The 15,610-nt window shown below is 40.8% G+C and overlaps 1 protein-coding gene across 6 annotated transcripts in view; it reads right to left on the bottom strand.

Annotated features, from left to right (window-relative positions):
* The window catches only part of LOC120553538 (plexin-B2-like), a 247,366-nt gene that overhangs the window by 56,465 nt on the left and 175,291 nt on the right, over positions 1–15,610 (bottom strand). For all 6 annotated transcript variants that reach the window (XM_039792062.1, XM_039792061.1, XM_039792060.1 and 3 more), the window contains 3 exons: positions 12,775–12,875; positions 10,805–10,931; positions 1,176–1,344 (listed from right to left, as the gene is read on the bottom strand). In XM_039792062.1, coding sequence (XP_039647996.1) covers positions 1,176–1,344; positions 10,805–10,931; positions 12,775–12,875 — 397 coding nt within the window. The remainder of the gene's footprint in view (positions 1–1,175; positions 1,345–10,804; positions 10,932–12,774; positions 12,876–15,610) is intronic.

The following is a 15,610-nucleotide window of genomic DNA, read 5'->3' as shown; positions in this document are numbered from 1 at the left end:
TACCCTAAGAACCCATTTCCAGTCAGATATTTTAATGAGAGGTCAAGGGACCTTTGAAAATGGCCATGTCAGTTTTTCCCTCGCCAAAATCTCTGAATTTGGAGAGCTAGCATGACATGGGTGGTACCAATGGATTCTGTAAGTCTTCTAGTTTCATATGAATCAATAACTCCACTCTAGCTTTAAAACGGAGCCCGCTAGCGTCTCTTAAAGACAGTAATGTCTGCCAAGAAAACCTGATGATTGTATGATTTCAATTTGCTTCCTCGTGAAGTGCTCTATAAATAATAATAATAATAAACATTCAGAAAGACTTCCTGCAGGCTGCTACTCCTCCATCACACCACCACTGGATTAGGGACATTATGCAGAATGTTAAGCTGAAAAAAAAAAAAAAAAAATCAGATGTACCCTCAACGGTACCATCAACAGATTCTACAAAACCTGGGACCCTCTGATAACTTATGTGAACATTTTACCTGATCTGGAACTCTGAATGTTTACACCTGCCCTTGGTCAGTCGAGGAATAACGAATGTTAAGTGCACCTTTTTTTATTTTTTTTATTTATTTTTTTTAATCTCTTGTCCGTCCTTTTTTAAGTCTGTCAGGTTGATTTTAGGTTTGGTCTGTCTTTGTCTCTCTTGTTAGGATTGTTTTTCTATGGTTATTTGTAAAATAGAGAATACAATTGTTTTATGTGATAACTGGAAATGTACAAATAAAGTGTTTAAAAAAAATTTAAATAAAAAAAGACTTCCTGCAAATCCTCCATGTTGTCCACATTCCCTGCTGTTGGGGAGTGGGTGGGATTCACTGAATCCACAAGAGTCTCAGCCGTCCAGTCGTACCCAATTTATGCAACTCTGAGACTGTTAAGGCACCCCTTTTTTTAAATGGCCATGCAAGTTTTTCCCTCGCCAAAGTCTCTACATTTAGAGCATTATACAAGCTAGCATAACATGGGTAATACCAAGGGATTCCTTAAGCCGTCCAGTTTCATATGATACCAATACCTTCACTCTAGCTTTAAAACGGAGCCCGCTAGAGTCTCTTAAAGACGGTAATGTCTGCATTAAAGATTGCCGGCAGTCACGCGGGCTTTTATTATTATTATTATTATTATTATTATTATTCAGAAAGACTTCCTGTAAATCCACCACGTTGTCCACCTACCCTGCTGCTGGGGAGTGGGTGGGATTCCCACGGGCTCTGGCAGCGAACAGGTGACCTGCATCTGGCTGTCGACGATGACCGCCACGGCTTTGCTTGTGAAAGTGCCGAACACACACTGCAGCTGATCAGAACTCCTCAGGATGGGCAGGGAGGGAATCTTTATGTCAACCTGGAGAAGAGAGGGAGTGGGATTAAAGGTGGAGGAACATGTGATAGAGCACACGTGTCCAACTCAAGGCCCACGGACCAAATCCGGCCCCTCGCAGATTTTGATCCGGCCTGCATATTAATTTAGGTTCACAATACATTTTGGCCCACCAACTTTTTGCTGCTTTTTCCGAAGGTTTTGTCACCTTACCAACTTTTTTGTCACTTGTCCTGCTTTTTTTTTTCTATGATCGCTGAGTAACTTTTTTCCTGCCTTCTTGAGGGCGCTATGTGGACTAAACTGTAAGTGAGAAAGCTATATGAGACATGCAATAAAACAGTCAAAGATATTAGACTTTTATTATTCAGGGTTCAACAAAAGGGTTGCCCGATGACCCGGGGCAAGTTGTACGCCACTTCGGGCAAGTAGATATAACAACCTACATTTTTTTTCTTTCAACATTTGAGTTTTTTCCAAAAAATAAAACTTTTGTTAACACTTTTGACGCTTTTAGTGTTTTTTTGTGCGCTTTTTTGAAGTTTTTTTATTCTGCAGTTTTCAATATTTTTTTTTTAATTTTTTTCCCCCATGCTTTTTTTTTTTTAACTATACATGTCTGGCCCTCGACTTGATTCTCATTTCCAGTATGGCCCTTTAGTGACACTGAGTTTGACACCCCTGTCATAGAGAGTGGGAGACGCACAAGTCATTATTTGTCACCCCTGCTGGCTGCAGTCAGATTAAGAAGATGTGTGTGAGTTATTGGAAGACAGAGAATTGTTTTCTAGGTGTTAGTGACACAATAGGACTGGGTGCGACAGAGTAATTAAGATAGTAAAAAGGATTGGACATTTGTATTTCATCTTTTTATTATCTAATAATATAATAATAATAATAATAATAATAATAATAATAATATAATATTTATCCTACTAACAAGTCGTGTTAGTGTCGCCAAACGTCTATCTTTCCCCTCCATACTACTCTTTAATCACTCATAAGCTGTGTTGGAAAGCGTTCACTATCATGGGAATAGTGCACTATATAGTGTGTTCGCCATTTTGTAGTGGTGTTCGAATTCTCCGCAGTTAATTTCCTTCACTATAGCCCACTATGAAATACCCACAATGCACAGCTCATTTGAGTGTACATTCAATGAACCCTACATTTTACTCCCGTATACCACAATGCAACGCGTCGTGTTTTCCCGGAGGAGAAGAAGAAGAAGCAGAAGCACCCGCGAAAACTGAAAAGTAAAAAATGGAGCGGGCTTTCGTTTCTAAACATGGGAAGTGTAACATGCAACATATATACAACCTTTTACTTTCCTCCTGGGTGCTCGGTTTATTTCAGGGACCTAATAGAAGTATTTCAGTTTCAGTTTGTTTACATGATGCTGGGCGCGCTCGCCTCCGTCGCACAAATAACCGGCGCATCTACTCACGCAACGATATTTTCAGTGTAGCTGCTACAAAGCTAATTAAGACTATCAGCTCCACACAACTCTCTCTAGATTTCTCAGTATGACTATGTTCAGAAGATTGTGGCGTCCGGTGACTTTCCCGCGCAGAAACTCAAATGAAGATAATGACCCCTTCTGAAGAGTCCATCATGTTTTTTTAATCCTCCGTGTCCTCCTTGGCTACTAGCAACTGCGTGGAGGAAGGGTGGAGGTGGTGCGCGATCACTGAAGGCTTGTATCATGTGGACGCGCCGACAGTGTTCTTGTGATTACTTAGAATTCCTCATGGGGGAGACAGAAACTACGCACTATAGCTTTAATAAACACTATATACAGTAGGGAATAGTGAGTGAGTGAATGGTTTCGAACACAGCTATAGTGTAGTACCAATATATACCGTAACTAATTCATTAGCAATAGATTATAAAAGAGATGGCAATATCTATTTTTGGCTTGATTTTCGCCAATCAATTAAATACTTGACAATGTACTTCATCACATTGATGCAAATATCCTGTTAATCCAATACTGCTACAAAGCAGTCCTACTCACTGAATATGCAACACTGACATGACACACCCAGGGATATGAGAGGGAGACCTTCCCTCAAGACTGTGAGGTGCGGTTGAAAGCTCCAAAAGCTACAGTAGTAAGTAGAGATGTTCCGATACCAGTATTAGAAGAGCCTAAGTAAGTACTGGAGTTTATGCACCGATCCGATACCATGTAATTTAGCCCTGAAGAAAATCTACTTTAAAGTAGTTTATTTATGTTTTGTTTCCGTTATGACTGACTGTCAAACTGGAGAATAAAAGAAAGTTCTGTGGTGTTCATTGTTTGTTCGGATCGGATCGGTACTCAGTATCGGCCGATACGCAAGTTCAGGTATCGGAATCGGTATCGGGAAGCAAAAAATGTTATTGGACCATCTCTAGTTGGAAGCGAATGTAAAATGGACTGTGTTTATATAGCGCTTTCCTAGTCTTAACGACTACTCAAAGCGCTTTTACAGAGTACAGGAACCATTCACACACAGTGGCCGAGGCTGCCGTACAAGGTGCCACCTGCTCATCAGATAAACATTCACACAAATAACCCCAAAGACACTTCAACATGGAACTGCAGGGCCAGGGATTGAACCACCAACTGGCCGCTCTACCACCTGAGCTACAGCGGCCCCAGTGGACCTTTAAACTTTTGATTACTTATTAAACTTCCTTATACATATACGGTTTCCAAAGGTCAGCAATAAGCGCCCATGTTAAAACACCTTAAAAGGATTAACTAACTTCCATGGTGTCCCTTTACACATGCTCAGATTCAGCAGTGTACTTAAAGCTATAGTGTTTCTGTCCCCCCCCTAGTATCACCAGAGGACCTGACGTCTGTGATTCGTGCGGCACATTCACACAAGATAAATAAAGTCTGTGTTTTACTTGGACTTAATGACGTTATCCCACAGATAGAATGTCAAGGCTCTGTCAATACGCCCCCCGAATCACCGAGATGCCGATTCAAACACGACTAATATTATCACACTACCTTTGTGTTTGGCGAAATATGGTCATCGTTGACCTCAAGCGTTTTTAATTTCGCCGCTAAAGTTTACATTTTTAAACTTTTGGATCTCGGAGTAATGGAGAGAAGCTCCTCAATGAATTCACCGGAGACTTTCTCCTCTTTTTAAGAATGTAAAGCTGCAGGAAGCAAAGGTTTTCTCTTTAAAGCCCAAAACCAACTGTCTTAGCAGATTAAAATCACAGACTACGCGCTGCTACACACACACACACACACACACACACACACACACACACACACACACACACACACACACACACACACACACACACACACACACACACACACACACACACACACACACACACACACACACACACACACACACACACACACACACACACACACACACACACACACACACGATAGTCCCACACTCCCTGATTAAGATGCTGCAGATGGGTCGATCTGGGCCCAGAAGAGATTCTCTTAAAGATGACCTTAAAGAGTCGTCTGTTGCTGGACTCCTTCCCACCACAAACTAATGCCACTCTCAAAGGATTAACATGTAATGAAGTCCGAATTAAAACACTTACAGAGGTACAGAGTTTTTGTATTTGTGAGTTTAAAAGATTACAGCAGCGCTATCTGAAGCACATCGTGATGCATGCCACTTTACATCTGAAATGAGCAGAGCTGCAGAGTTGGGACTTTTCAACATTACCTTTAGAGAGGAGAAGACGTCACACTTCCTTGATTGGAACGAAAGTTACCAAAGAACATACTGGTAATCAAGGCAGCAATTGGTGATAATTCTCACAGGAATCTTAACAGCGACAAGGGATGTGTTTTACATTGCATACAGTCACTTGATCCATTGTTAATGTTCAATTTTAAATGTAGCTTTAAAGTGTTTCTTAAAGTTTTAACCTGCCAAAATCCCTTGCTGTAAGTTTCAGAAAATTCATGGTAAGTGTAGTAAGACCTTTCTGTCAAACTATTATTTCGAAGTTCCACAATGTCATATTTAAAGCTATAGTGCGTAGTTTGTTTCCCCCATGAGGGATTCTAAGTAATGACAACAACACTGTTGGCGCGTCCACTTGATACAAGCCTTCTGTGATCCCGCACAGTTGCTAGTAGCCAAGGAGGACACAGAGGATTAAAAAAACATGGACTCTTCAGAAGGGGTCATTATCTATTACTGAGAAATCCAGAGAGAGTTGTGTGGAGCTTAATCAGCTTTGTAGCAGCTCATTTGGCAACGGCTTGAATGTAACGGACGTTCATTAATATCAAAAAGTTATGCACTAAAGCTTTAATTATCAATGAAAGTCAATGCTCAGCTATGTTAGAAAACACAGTTAGCATAGTTAGCTCTGCCATTTAAATGCTCAGCAGTCAGAAGATGTTTGACTTCAAATGTGCTTATAAAGACTCGTGACTTGACGATGTTTGACTTCATACTTTAAGAGGACTTGAAACTTAGCATGGACTTTATATCAGCATGGACGATATATCAATTCTTTGGACAACAAAACAATATTTACTGATATCACAAAGTCTGCCACAATACGATTTTGATTCGATTCAATTCAGGGCCCTGCGACCGATACCAGACAATACATAAAGCAACTTAAACATTATTTGACAATTGCATTACTGAGCTCTTCCAGACATTTAAATAAAAAAATATTTAAAATAAAAAGAATAAATATAAAGTGGGAATTTCAAAATAAAGGCGACGATATGTATCGATATTCTCACTGTGTATCGACCATATTGGATCGTTGCACCCCTAGAAATAACAAGACAAACATAAAACCACACAGAAAGTCTTCACAGTTGCACTTTAAAGGACTCACTTCTTCTATTTGCATAGTGTTTATTATAACCTGACCTGATTGTAATTAACGTGCAGCCATAATGTTGTTTTGTTTCCATTTATCATGTCTGATGAGGATGACTGGGAGAACTAAAATGTTACAATCTACATACAGAAGACGTGTCGGATTTTACTTTTTATTTCATTCAAACTTGTTGCAACAAACCATAGGCGTAATTTAAAGGGGGAATAATCAAAACTGGCAAGTGCTCCATCCCCCCCAAAAGCAGAACCCAAAAGTGGAGATCTCAACCCCCCCAATGTGGAACCCAAAGTTACGCCCTTGCACAACTTCTAGCTAAACCATATCCTGAATAAGCATCATGGATCTTATTTTGTGCACATCTAAATATATGTGAAGTCCTAAGGGCTGTAAAGTTATTCTAGGAGCAGAAAGGCCTGATGGGAAGGGAAGGTCAGCCGACAGTACATCTCGAAGGACGACGCGTCTTTCTGGCAAATCCGCTCTTTGATCAATCCCTCATTAAAGCAGAGAGTTCAGCCGTCAGGTTCAGACCGAGCGATGCAGCACACGCTCCTCTGCTGCCGCAGCATTCAGAGTTTCAACTTGTGGTGTTACAGAATCAGTTGGCCCAACATTACTTTCATGCTGTTGGCTAGGATCGTTTTTGTATAAAGAGTTTTGTTCTTCTCTTAAAGCAGAATTCTTCAACAGTGGGATCTCAGAGTTATTGCGCATAAGTATTGCTCGATGGAAAATTTAAAATATGTATTAAAATATAAATTTTTTAGAATCCAACATATTATTAGTAAAGATTCAAAATAAATATGTACAAATCATTGATGATAGGTGTCCAATGAAACGGTAAAACTTAAGGATTTACTGTGCCACATTTTAACATTAAAACATGATGTGTAAATATATGAATAAGCCAAAAACATTTATTTTAAAAGCATAGTATTATATGCACCATAAAAAGGTGTGTGAAGACTTTAGGCCGCCTAGTCTATATCCTTGACCTTCCACTTCCGGGATTGCTCCGTTGCTGCCGGAAAATCCGCCAGATTTCACTCATTTAGGCCGGACATCTGTTACCTTCGGCTTCCTTTTTTGTTGCCGTCTATGGTTAACTGCTCCTCAGATCTCTGCAGGGTAAATCCAGACAGCTAGCTAGACTATCTGTCCAATCTGAGTTTTCTGTTGCACGACTAAAACTACTTTTAAAACGTACACATCCGAGGCTATTTTGCAGCGGCACCGCGGCTTTTCTTTGGCGCTTAGCGCTGCCCAAGACGATTGTGACAGGTTTAAAGAAATGCCAATAAACCAGAGCACGTTTTCCTCCCATCCCCGAATGCTATGTAGAATAGCCAGACCCTCCTCCAGCGTGCTTTGGAGGAGGGTCTGGCAAAGCGAGACTATAGGCCGCCTTACATGTTATTGTAGGTCCAGATTCTTTTTGCAACAAAATGTTACACAATTTATGTAGTAGTGGGTCCCGGCTCCGTCTCTTTGAGGTCGTTGACCTAAAAAAACACTAAAGACCCCTGTCTTACAGGCAAAGTTCGGATCTACTGAAGTGTGATTATATGAGGTATTTCTCCATAGTCAGTGCATTACCCATAGGTCTAGATTTTGGGGCCAAAAACCCAAGCAAAAGTGTAACAAACAGATGAAACGTCTCTGACGTAAGCTGTCAATAACGACAAACAGTGTTGCTGTGGTGCAGCACTGTTGGTGCTGTTGCTCACACTGTAAGTGATTCACCGAAACCAGGTGTCATCAGCAGTTTCTGGGTGTGACAATATTTCCAGGGAACATTATTTGGAACTTTTAACAGCAGAAGCAGCCGCAGGAACTGTCAGCACAAGCAACACAGCTTCTATGCAGTTTACATTTGGCTCATATCCCAAAAAATAATAATGTAAATCATAATGTCACCGTGAGTCAGGAATGTTCCCCCACCCGACCAAGGGCCCCTGGAAGCTCCACGCACCTGAGGTTGAGAACCTGTTTGAAAAGCTGCTTACAACACTGCAGTTTTCAGGAGCTTTGAGTGGTTTAAATGAAGCCGAGCTCAAACAAACAAACTGTACATGTTCATCAGGGATGCACAACATATGGTTTTTCATCGTCGTCGCGATATCAACAGGTGCAATGAACACATGGCGACAGGCTGCGACATATCCAGAGAGACACTCAGAGATTTTTTGTGTTAGTTGAAAGAAAACATCTTTTCTAATTCTTCAGATATTTGCACTCAACTAGGCAAAAAAATGATTTCCATTTGCCGATTAGTCGTACATCAAGACGTACATTTTTTTTTTAATCAGATATAGAGGTCGATTACTGTGGAATATATTGAATGTGTCACCAGAAACATTACCTTCCCTGCCTGCCAGTTTTTTAATTTCATCTTAAAGTTTTAGTGCGTAACTTTTTGTTATTAATGAACATCTGTTACATTCATGCCATTGCCAAATGAGTTGCTACAAAGCTAATTAAGACTATCAGCTCATGTTCAGAAGATCGTGGCGTCCGGTGACTTTCCCGCGCAGAAACTGGAGTGAAGATAATGACCTCTTCTGAAGAGTCCATCATGTTTTTTTAATCCTCCGTGTCCTCCTTGGCTACAACTGTGTGGAGGAGGAGGAGGCCATCATTCTTTCTTCAGATATTCACTTGCACTCAACTAGGCAAAAAAAAATGATTTCCATTTGCCGATTAGTCGTACATCAAGACATACATTTGTTATCAGATATAGAGGTTGATTACTGTGGAATTCATTCAATAGGTCACAAGAAACATTCAGCCTTCAGGTCACTAAAAAAGTTTTTTAATTTCATCATAAAGCTTAAAGCGCCCATATTATGCTCATTTTCAGGTTCATAATTGTATTTTAAGGTTGTACCAGAATAGGTTTACATGGTTTAATTTTCAAAAAACTCCATATTTTCGTTGCACAGCTCTCTCTCACTGCAGCAGATCCTCTTTTCACCTGGTCTCTGTTTTAGCTACAGAGTTAGACCTCTTTTCTTCTTCTGTACTATCTTTGATTACACTCGCACATGCGCCGTAGCTCAGATGTAGATCATGTCAGCTAGCTAACTCTAGAGACAGTAAAAGAAAGGCTGTTTCTCCAACTTTGGTCAGTTCCAAGGCAGGATTAGCTGGGAGACTTCTTCTAAACCAGGGTGCACATGGAAGTAGTTCTTTTGTAGATTATGGTGAACTTGTGTGTGTTGTAGCAGTGCTTTGCTATTGAGAACGAGGTAGCATGCTAGCACGCTAACGTTAGCATGCTAACGCTAGCATGCTAACGGTTGCGGTTAGCCAGCTCGTTTCGGCTTGTGACGTAGAAACAGGGTTCATACGCATTTTAACCAATACTTTTCCATGACTTTTTGGCAAATTTCCATGACTATGTGTTCCTGAAAATGTCAGTAGACATTATACAAAACAAATACAAATCTGTGTTAAAGTTTACCCTCAGGTTTAACTATAAAATGAATGATAATGTCTGTGGTTCATAGTGGGATTCATAATATCGCTCCCTGAATACAACGTTGAGGTTAAGACGACGTGAAAATACATTTATTAATCACATATTATTATGCTGTGTTAAAAAAAAAATTCCATGACTTTTCCAAAACTTTCTGGGTCTTTTTATGTTTCCAAAACCTTTCCAGGCCTGGAATTTCAATTTTTCAAATTCCATAACTTTTCCAGGTTTTTTCAAAACGTATGAACCCTGTAGAAAGCCGTGCAGATTTTGACCAGCTCACCCGGAGACTGAAGGCAGGACACATTCAGAAACCGTATCTCACTCAGAACACCATGGATGGATTTTTTTCAAAGTTTGTATGCGTGTGGAAGCACCAGAGACACAAAATAACACCCCAAATCCCAGAAAAAGGGATTTTTTCATAATATGGGTACTTTAAAGGCGATCGCGGAAGGCTTGTATCATGTGGACGCGCCAACAGTGTTGTTGCTATTACTTAGAATTCCTCATGGGGGAGACAGAAACTACGCACTATAGCTTTAAATCTTATGTTGGGATAATTCTGTTGATTGTATGTCTGACTGAAGGATTGTACTTTTTTCTTGCCTCGTCTTTTTTCTTGCCTTGTTTTTTTGTTGTTGTTGCTTTAACTGTGTATAATTACCTGATATATCTTTTTATTGTGTGTATGTTAACTTGTTTGTTTATTAGAGAAATGATCATGTTTTCAGTTGTATATATTTTTTTTCCTCTTTTGTAAAAGGGGAGGATGTTGTATAAGCCTTTCAGGCTTCTCTCCTCTCCTGTAATGTCGTTTTTTTTTTATTCTATTGCACGTATTTCAGTTATTTGTGCAAAGAAACTAAATTATCAGTAGAAAACTGCACTTTAAAATGTAACGGTCATTCTTGTTTTAGTGCTGCATTTTATATTCAACTCAGTGTTCAATTGGTTCAATAAAAGTATGACTAGACAAGCAATTTCTTGTATTTCAGCAGAATACGAAAAAGGATCAGAACTGAGCATACTTTAATATCTGCTTATCGCCGCTAATATGGTTATCACCATATTCAACAACGTTGTCGCATGTGGCATCATTATCCTCTCATCGTGCGGCCCTACTGTTCATTCACACCCTCTCTCTCCCACCTGCCGGGTCTTCTTGCAGCTGATGTTGGGGGGGTCGAAGGCCTCGATCTGGACACACTTCTGACCGGGCGACCACAGCCAGGTGTTCTCCTCCGTCCACCTGCTGCACTCCTTCTTCCTGGTGCACCTGGGAGCGGAGCGGACAGCGATCAACAAGAGGACGTATTTAAAAAAAAAAAAAAAAAAGAGCGCTAGTCAAAAAGCTCAAACACACACAAAAGGATGATGGAAAACATGATGGAAATCTGACAGCCTTTAAAGGAAAAAAAAACAACACTTGTGTCATATCACGATATCCAAAATTTAAAACAATATCTAGCCTCATATCAATGTTGATATATTTCCCAGCCCTACATACAACAAAATAACAAAATAGACAAACTATAAACCAAATCAACATATATAAATATTAGTGCTGTCAAACGACTATAATATTTAATTGCGATTAATCGCATTAATGTCATAGTTAACTCGCAATTAATCGCACATTTTTATCTATTCTAAATGTCCCCTGATTTCTTTTTGTCCCATTATTTTTTCTCATTTTAATGCTCTTATCAACATGGAAAAAGTGGATTGCTTGCTTTGTGCTTTTTTCGCCTGGCTTTGATGAGGGGGGGGGAGAGAATTCGCATCAGCTGTGTGCTGGGCCATCAGCTGTGTGTTCGGCCATCAGCTGTGTGTTCGGCCATCAGCTGTGTGTTCGGCCATCAGCTGTGTGTTCGGCCATCAGCTGTGTGATCGGCCATCAGCTGTGAGCTCGGCCATCAGCTGTGTGTTCGGCCATCAGCTGTGAGCTCGGCCATCAGCTGTGTGTTCGGCCATCAGCTGTGAGCTCGGCCATCAAGTGGTATTTCAGACTGGACGTGCTGGGATGATAGCTCAGTTCACAACGACAAAACACACATCACTTTGGTCTTGTCAATGGAACCATTTGGCAACTTTTTAAAAGTAAACTTTCCATTCAGAATCTTATTGGCATCCATTTCGGCGTCTCGCGCTCGCCATCCACTCAAAACGTAACGTTAGCCTACTACTCTTTGGCCGGCTCGCGAGCCCAAACAAGTGTGTGTAGGCGTGCCTGTTTTGTTTCAGGCTGCAACATGCTGTATCGCAGAAGACACTGAGATTTGTTCTGTTAGTAGAAAGAAAATATCAGCAGAAAACTGCACTTTAAAATGTCGTTCTTTTTTTAGTGTTGCCTTTTATAGTCAACGCAATGTTCAAGTTGTTCAATAAAAGAAAGTTGGAAATGATTTCCTTTGTTTTAAATTTCAACAAGCAGTTGTTTTTGTATTTTAGCAGAATACTTGAAGTTGCTGTAGGTAGGATTGTGAAGATCCAGGACTTAGCCAAAAAATGTGAACATTGACAACTTCTCAGTCCCTCCCCACTTTCCGCTAAAGCCCAAAACGGTCTCCTAAGCCCCTCCCCCCACAAGGGAGAATGAATGCATGTGCATGAGCAGTTATTTACACACAGTTAGACACCCCCCCTCTGGCCCTGATTGGTGCATCTGAACAGGGAGCTGTGGATTTTTGCAAATCGCACTACAGGCTGTAGGTGGTGCCAGAGGAGCTGGATTTATTTTTAAATGACCTGCTTCATGTATTTCTACTGGAACATAGGGTCAGTTTCAGCTAATATGACAGAAAGTTAGTTTTATAAGGCTTACCTACTGCACCTTTAAAGCAGCAAAAAGGTTTAAACTTTAATATCTATTTATTTATCGCAAGTTATATCGTATTCGGGATTTTCAACGTTATCGCTTGCATGTTTTTGTCATAACGTGCAGCCCTAATTTATATACACCAAGTCGGTTTCCATTGCACTTTTTCTGCATTTTTCCCATTTTGTTCCTTTTTGAAGTGTAAAAAAAAAAATTCCACTGCAGTTTGCTGATGCGCATAATTGAAAATGCGCATCCCGACAAGTGAAAGGAAAGTTTGTTGAAACACAGAGTGACTCACTTTCCCTCCAGGACACACCAGCCACAGTACGGATCCTTCATGGAGACGCAGGAGTGGCAGTCTGTCTTCAGGTGGCAGGCCTGGACTGGAACCTTGGTGATCTGCATACATAGGACAGGCTTTTATTGTGAAGGAGAGGTTGTTTTGCACAACATGCAGGAGCATAAAGGGCAAAAAGTAGCCCTTAGATAAGGAGAAAACAAAAACCACACAAAAAAATCCATCGATCCATTTAAAACTGGTGTTCTCGTTTGAGCCCTGTTTTTAGCCTGTATATATTTACATTTTTGGCAAATCAGCTGCATTAAAAGTATGGCGAATTAGCTATTAGCAACTCCATTCTTCAGTGTACCCATGGACGTACAGACAACTATCACTGGTTTACTTTGATACTGAAGAAAGATGGGCATTTATTCCCGGTGCATATCAGAGACAATGATATCCCCGGGAAGTGTAAGTCATACTGCACGATATCAATATGTTTCATGTCTGTGTTTTAAGATTTGACAGAGTTATGACTCAGAGAAGGAGTGAGATTTTCGAATCAATTTACTCAAAGTGTGGCAGAACAGAGCTGAGGTCTCAAATGAACACCAGTAGAGAGGAGACTTGTGATTTTTTAAAATGGGATTATTCCTGTTTTCTTTTTTCTTTGCAAGAACAATTCCTGGGGAAAAACAAATAGGGGACACATCTTGGACGTGTGTGTGTGTGTGTGTGTGTGTGTGTGTGTGTGTGTGTGTGTGTGTGTGTGTGTGTGTGTGTGTGTGTGTGTACACGCTTTTACTTTCACAGCTGTCAGTTTTGATGCCTCAATGATGAATCACAGAGTTAGACCCAAGATATGTGATACATTTTAATGGTTGTGAGGGTTGTATATGGCTCTAGGGGTTATCATTTCAAAATTGATCCCGTGAGATGAAACATAACATATAACATATCTTCCTTATTATGTTCTTGTGAGGGGGAAGGTCTCGAAAAGGATCTCGTTTTAATGGAGAACTTTCTTCCAGCGAACCAGCTGTGGAAAAATTTTCACCTCCCTGACAACACGAAGAGGCCGCTCTAATACATTTAAATGAGCAGATGGAACAAGCTCGAGGATCGTCACTTGACTTGATGAAAGTGAATTGCCCTCTTGAAGTGCATTCTAATTAATTCATTTCTGAATCAATAACATCAATTTCACTTTCGGTGGCGGTGCCAGAGAAAGATGTCGACCGAAAGATGAAAGGACAGAGCGGAGAGAAGACGGATGAAGAGGAAACGCAGCGGGGAAACAGAGAGAATAAATCAATGGCTGACTTCTGTGTGGTAATGTAGACGGATGTATCGGTGTTTGTCAAACGAATGAATAAATGATCAAATAAGACGGAGAGAATAAATGAAAGACTCATTAAGTCGCCGACCTGATAGATGAAATGGAAAGGACAAGTAAGCACATATCCATGACCTTCTTTATGTGTTATAGAGACAGAGAGCATTTAAGTTGCGTCCTCCAATGACATGTATTGCGTGAAGGTGCCTCCTTGTCAGTCCTGTCTGCTCCTACATCGTTATGTAAAGAACCTAGAACTTAAGAACCAGCAGCATGGTGGCCCAATGGCTAGCACCATGGCCTCGTAGCAAGAAGGTTCTGGGTTTGAATTCAGGTTGTTCTGGGCCTTTCTGTGTGGAGTTTGTATGTTCTCCCCATGTTTGCGTGGGTTTTCTCCAGGTGCTCCGGTTTCCCCCACCATCAAAACACATGTATCAGATCTGGAGGTGGTCCCAGGGCGCTGTTGCTGCTCCCTTGAGGGATGGGTTAAATGCAGAGAATGAATTTCGCTTCATGTATGTGTATGTGACAATAAAGTACCTTTACCTTTATATGCCGTCAACCCAAAAACAGAGCTTTTATGAAGACAAAAGTGCAGTTACGGACGTAACGAATCAGCAGGAATAGTCACCTCGGAACTCGGAAGCCGGAGCTGCGAATGATGTCACACCCGAGTTGCATGAGTTCTATTTCCATGTCGGATTTTTTATTGTGGGTTTTAGCTCAAGACTGGTTAGCCATTATTAGCAATAGCAGTTGATAATAGCAGATACAATAAAAAGGGGAGTTCATATATATATCTAGTCTGGCTTTGCCAGACCATCGTCCACAGCGCGCTGAAGGAGGGTCTGGCTAATCCACATAGCATTCGAGGATGGGAGGGAAACGTGCTCTGGTTTGATGGCATTTCTTTAAACCAAATCAGAATTGTCATGAGCGGTGCTAAACTCCGCACAGAGCCGCTGTAAAATAGTCGTGCGAGAGAAAACTCAGATTGGACAGATAGTCTAGCTAGCTGTCTGGATTTACCCTGCAGAGATCTGAGGAGCAGTTAACCATAGTCCTCACAAATCAGCCGGAGGTTAGAATTACAACACAAAGAAAGCGGAAGGAAACGGAAAACCATGGACAATTTTGGACCCTTTTTAGAGGGGCTTAAGCACATACTTTTGCAAGGCACTGTATCCGTGTCACAATCTCATTAGGGGCGGAGCCCCCCTAAAGGTCTGATCCTAGAATCGCCCCTGCGGAAAACACATGCATCCTGCAGCACCGGAGCAATCCTGGAAGTGGAACGAGAAGGATATAGACTAATAGATCTGACTGCTTGAATTTGTCGATGGAAAACCATGTGTAGCAATATATAATAATACTATATATATATATATATATATATATATATAAAATCGTAATCGAATCGTGACACCAGTGGAGATTGACATTCTTAACGGCCAGGGTGGCAGGGTTTGTAAACAAAAAACGTCATATAAACGCATTGCCTGATTGGATGTGACGTCG

This window comes from Perca fluviatilis, chromosome 23 (assembly GCF_010015445.1).
Source record: "Perca fluviatilis chromosome 23, GENO_Pfluv_1.0, whole genome shotgun sequence".
Classification (NCBI taxonomy): Eukaryota; Metazoa; Chordata; class Actinopteri; order Perciformes; family Percidae; genus Perca; species Perca fluviatilis.
Note: the sequence above shows the minus strand (reverse complement) of the source record. Positions and strands in the feature narration are given on the sequence as shown.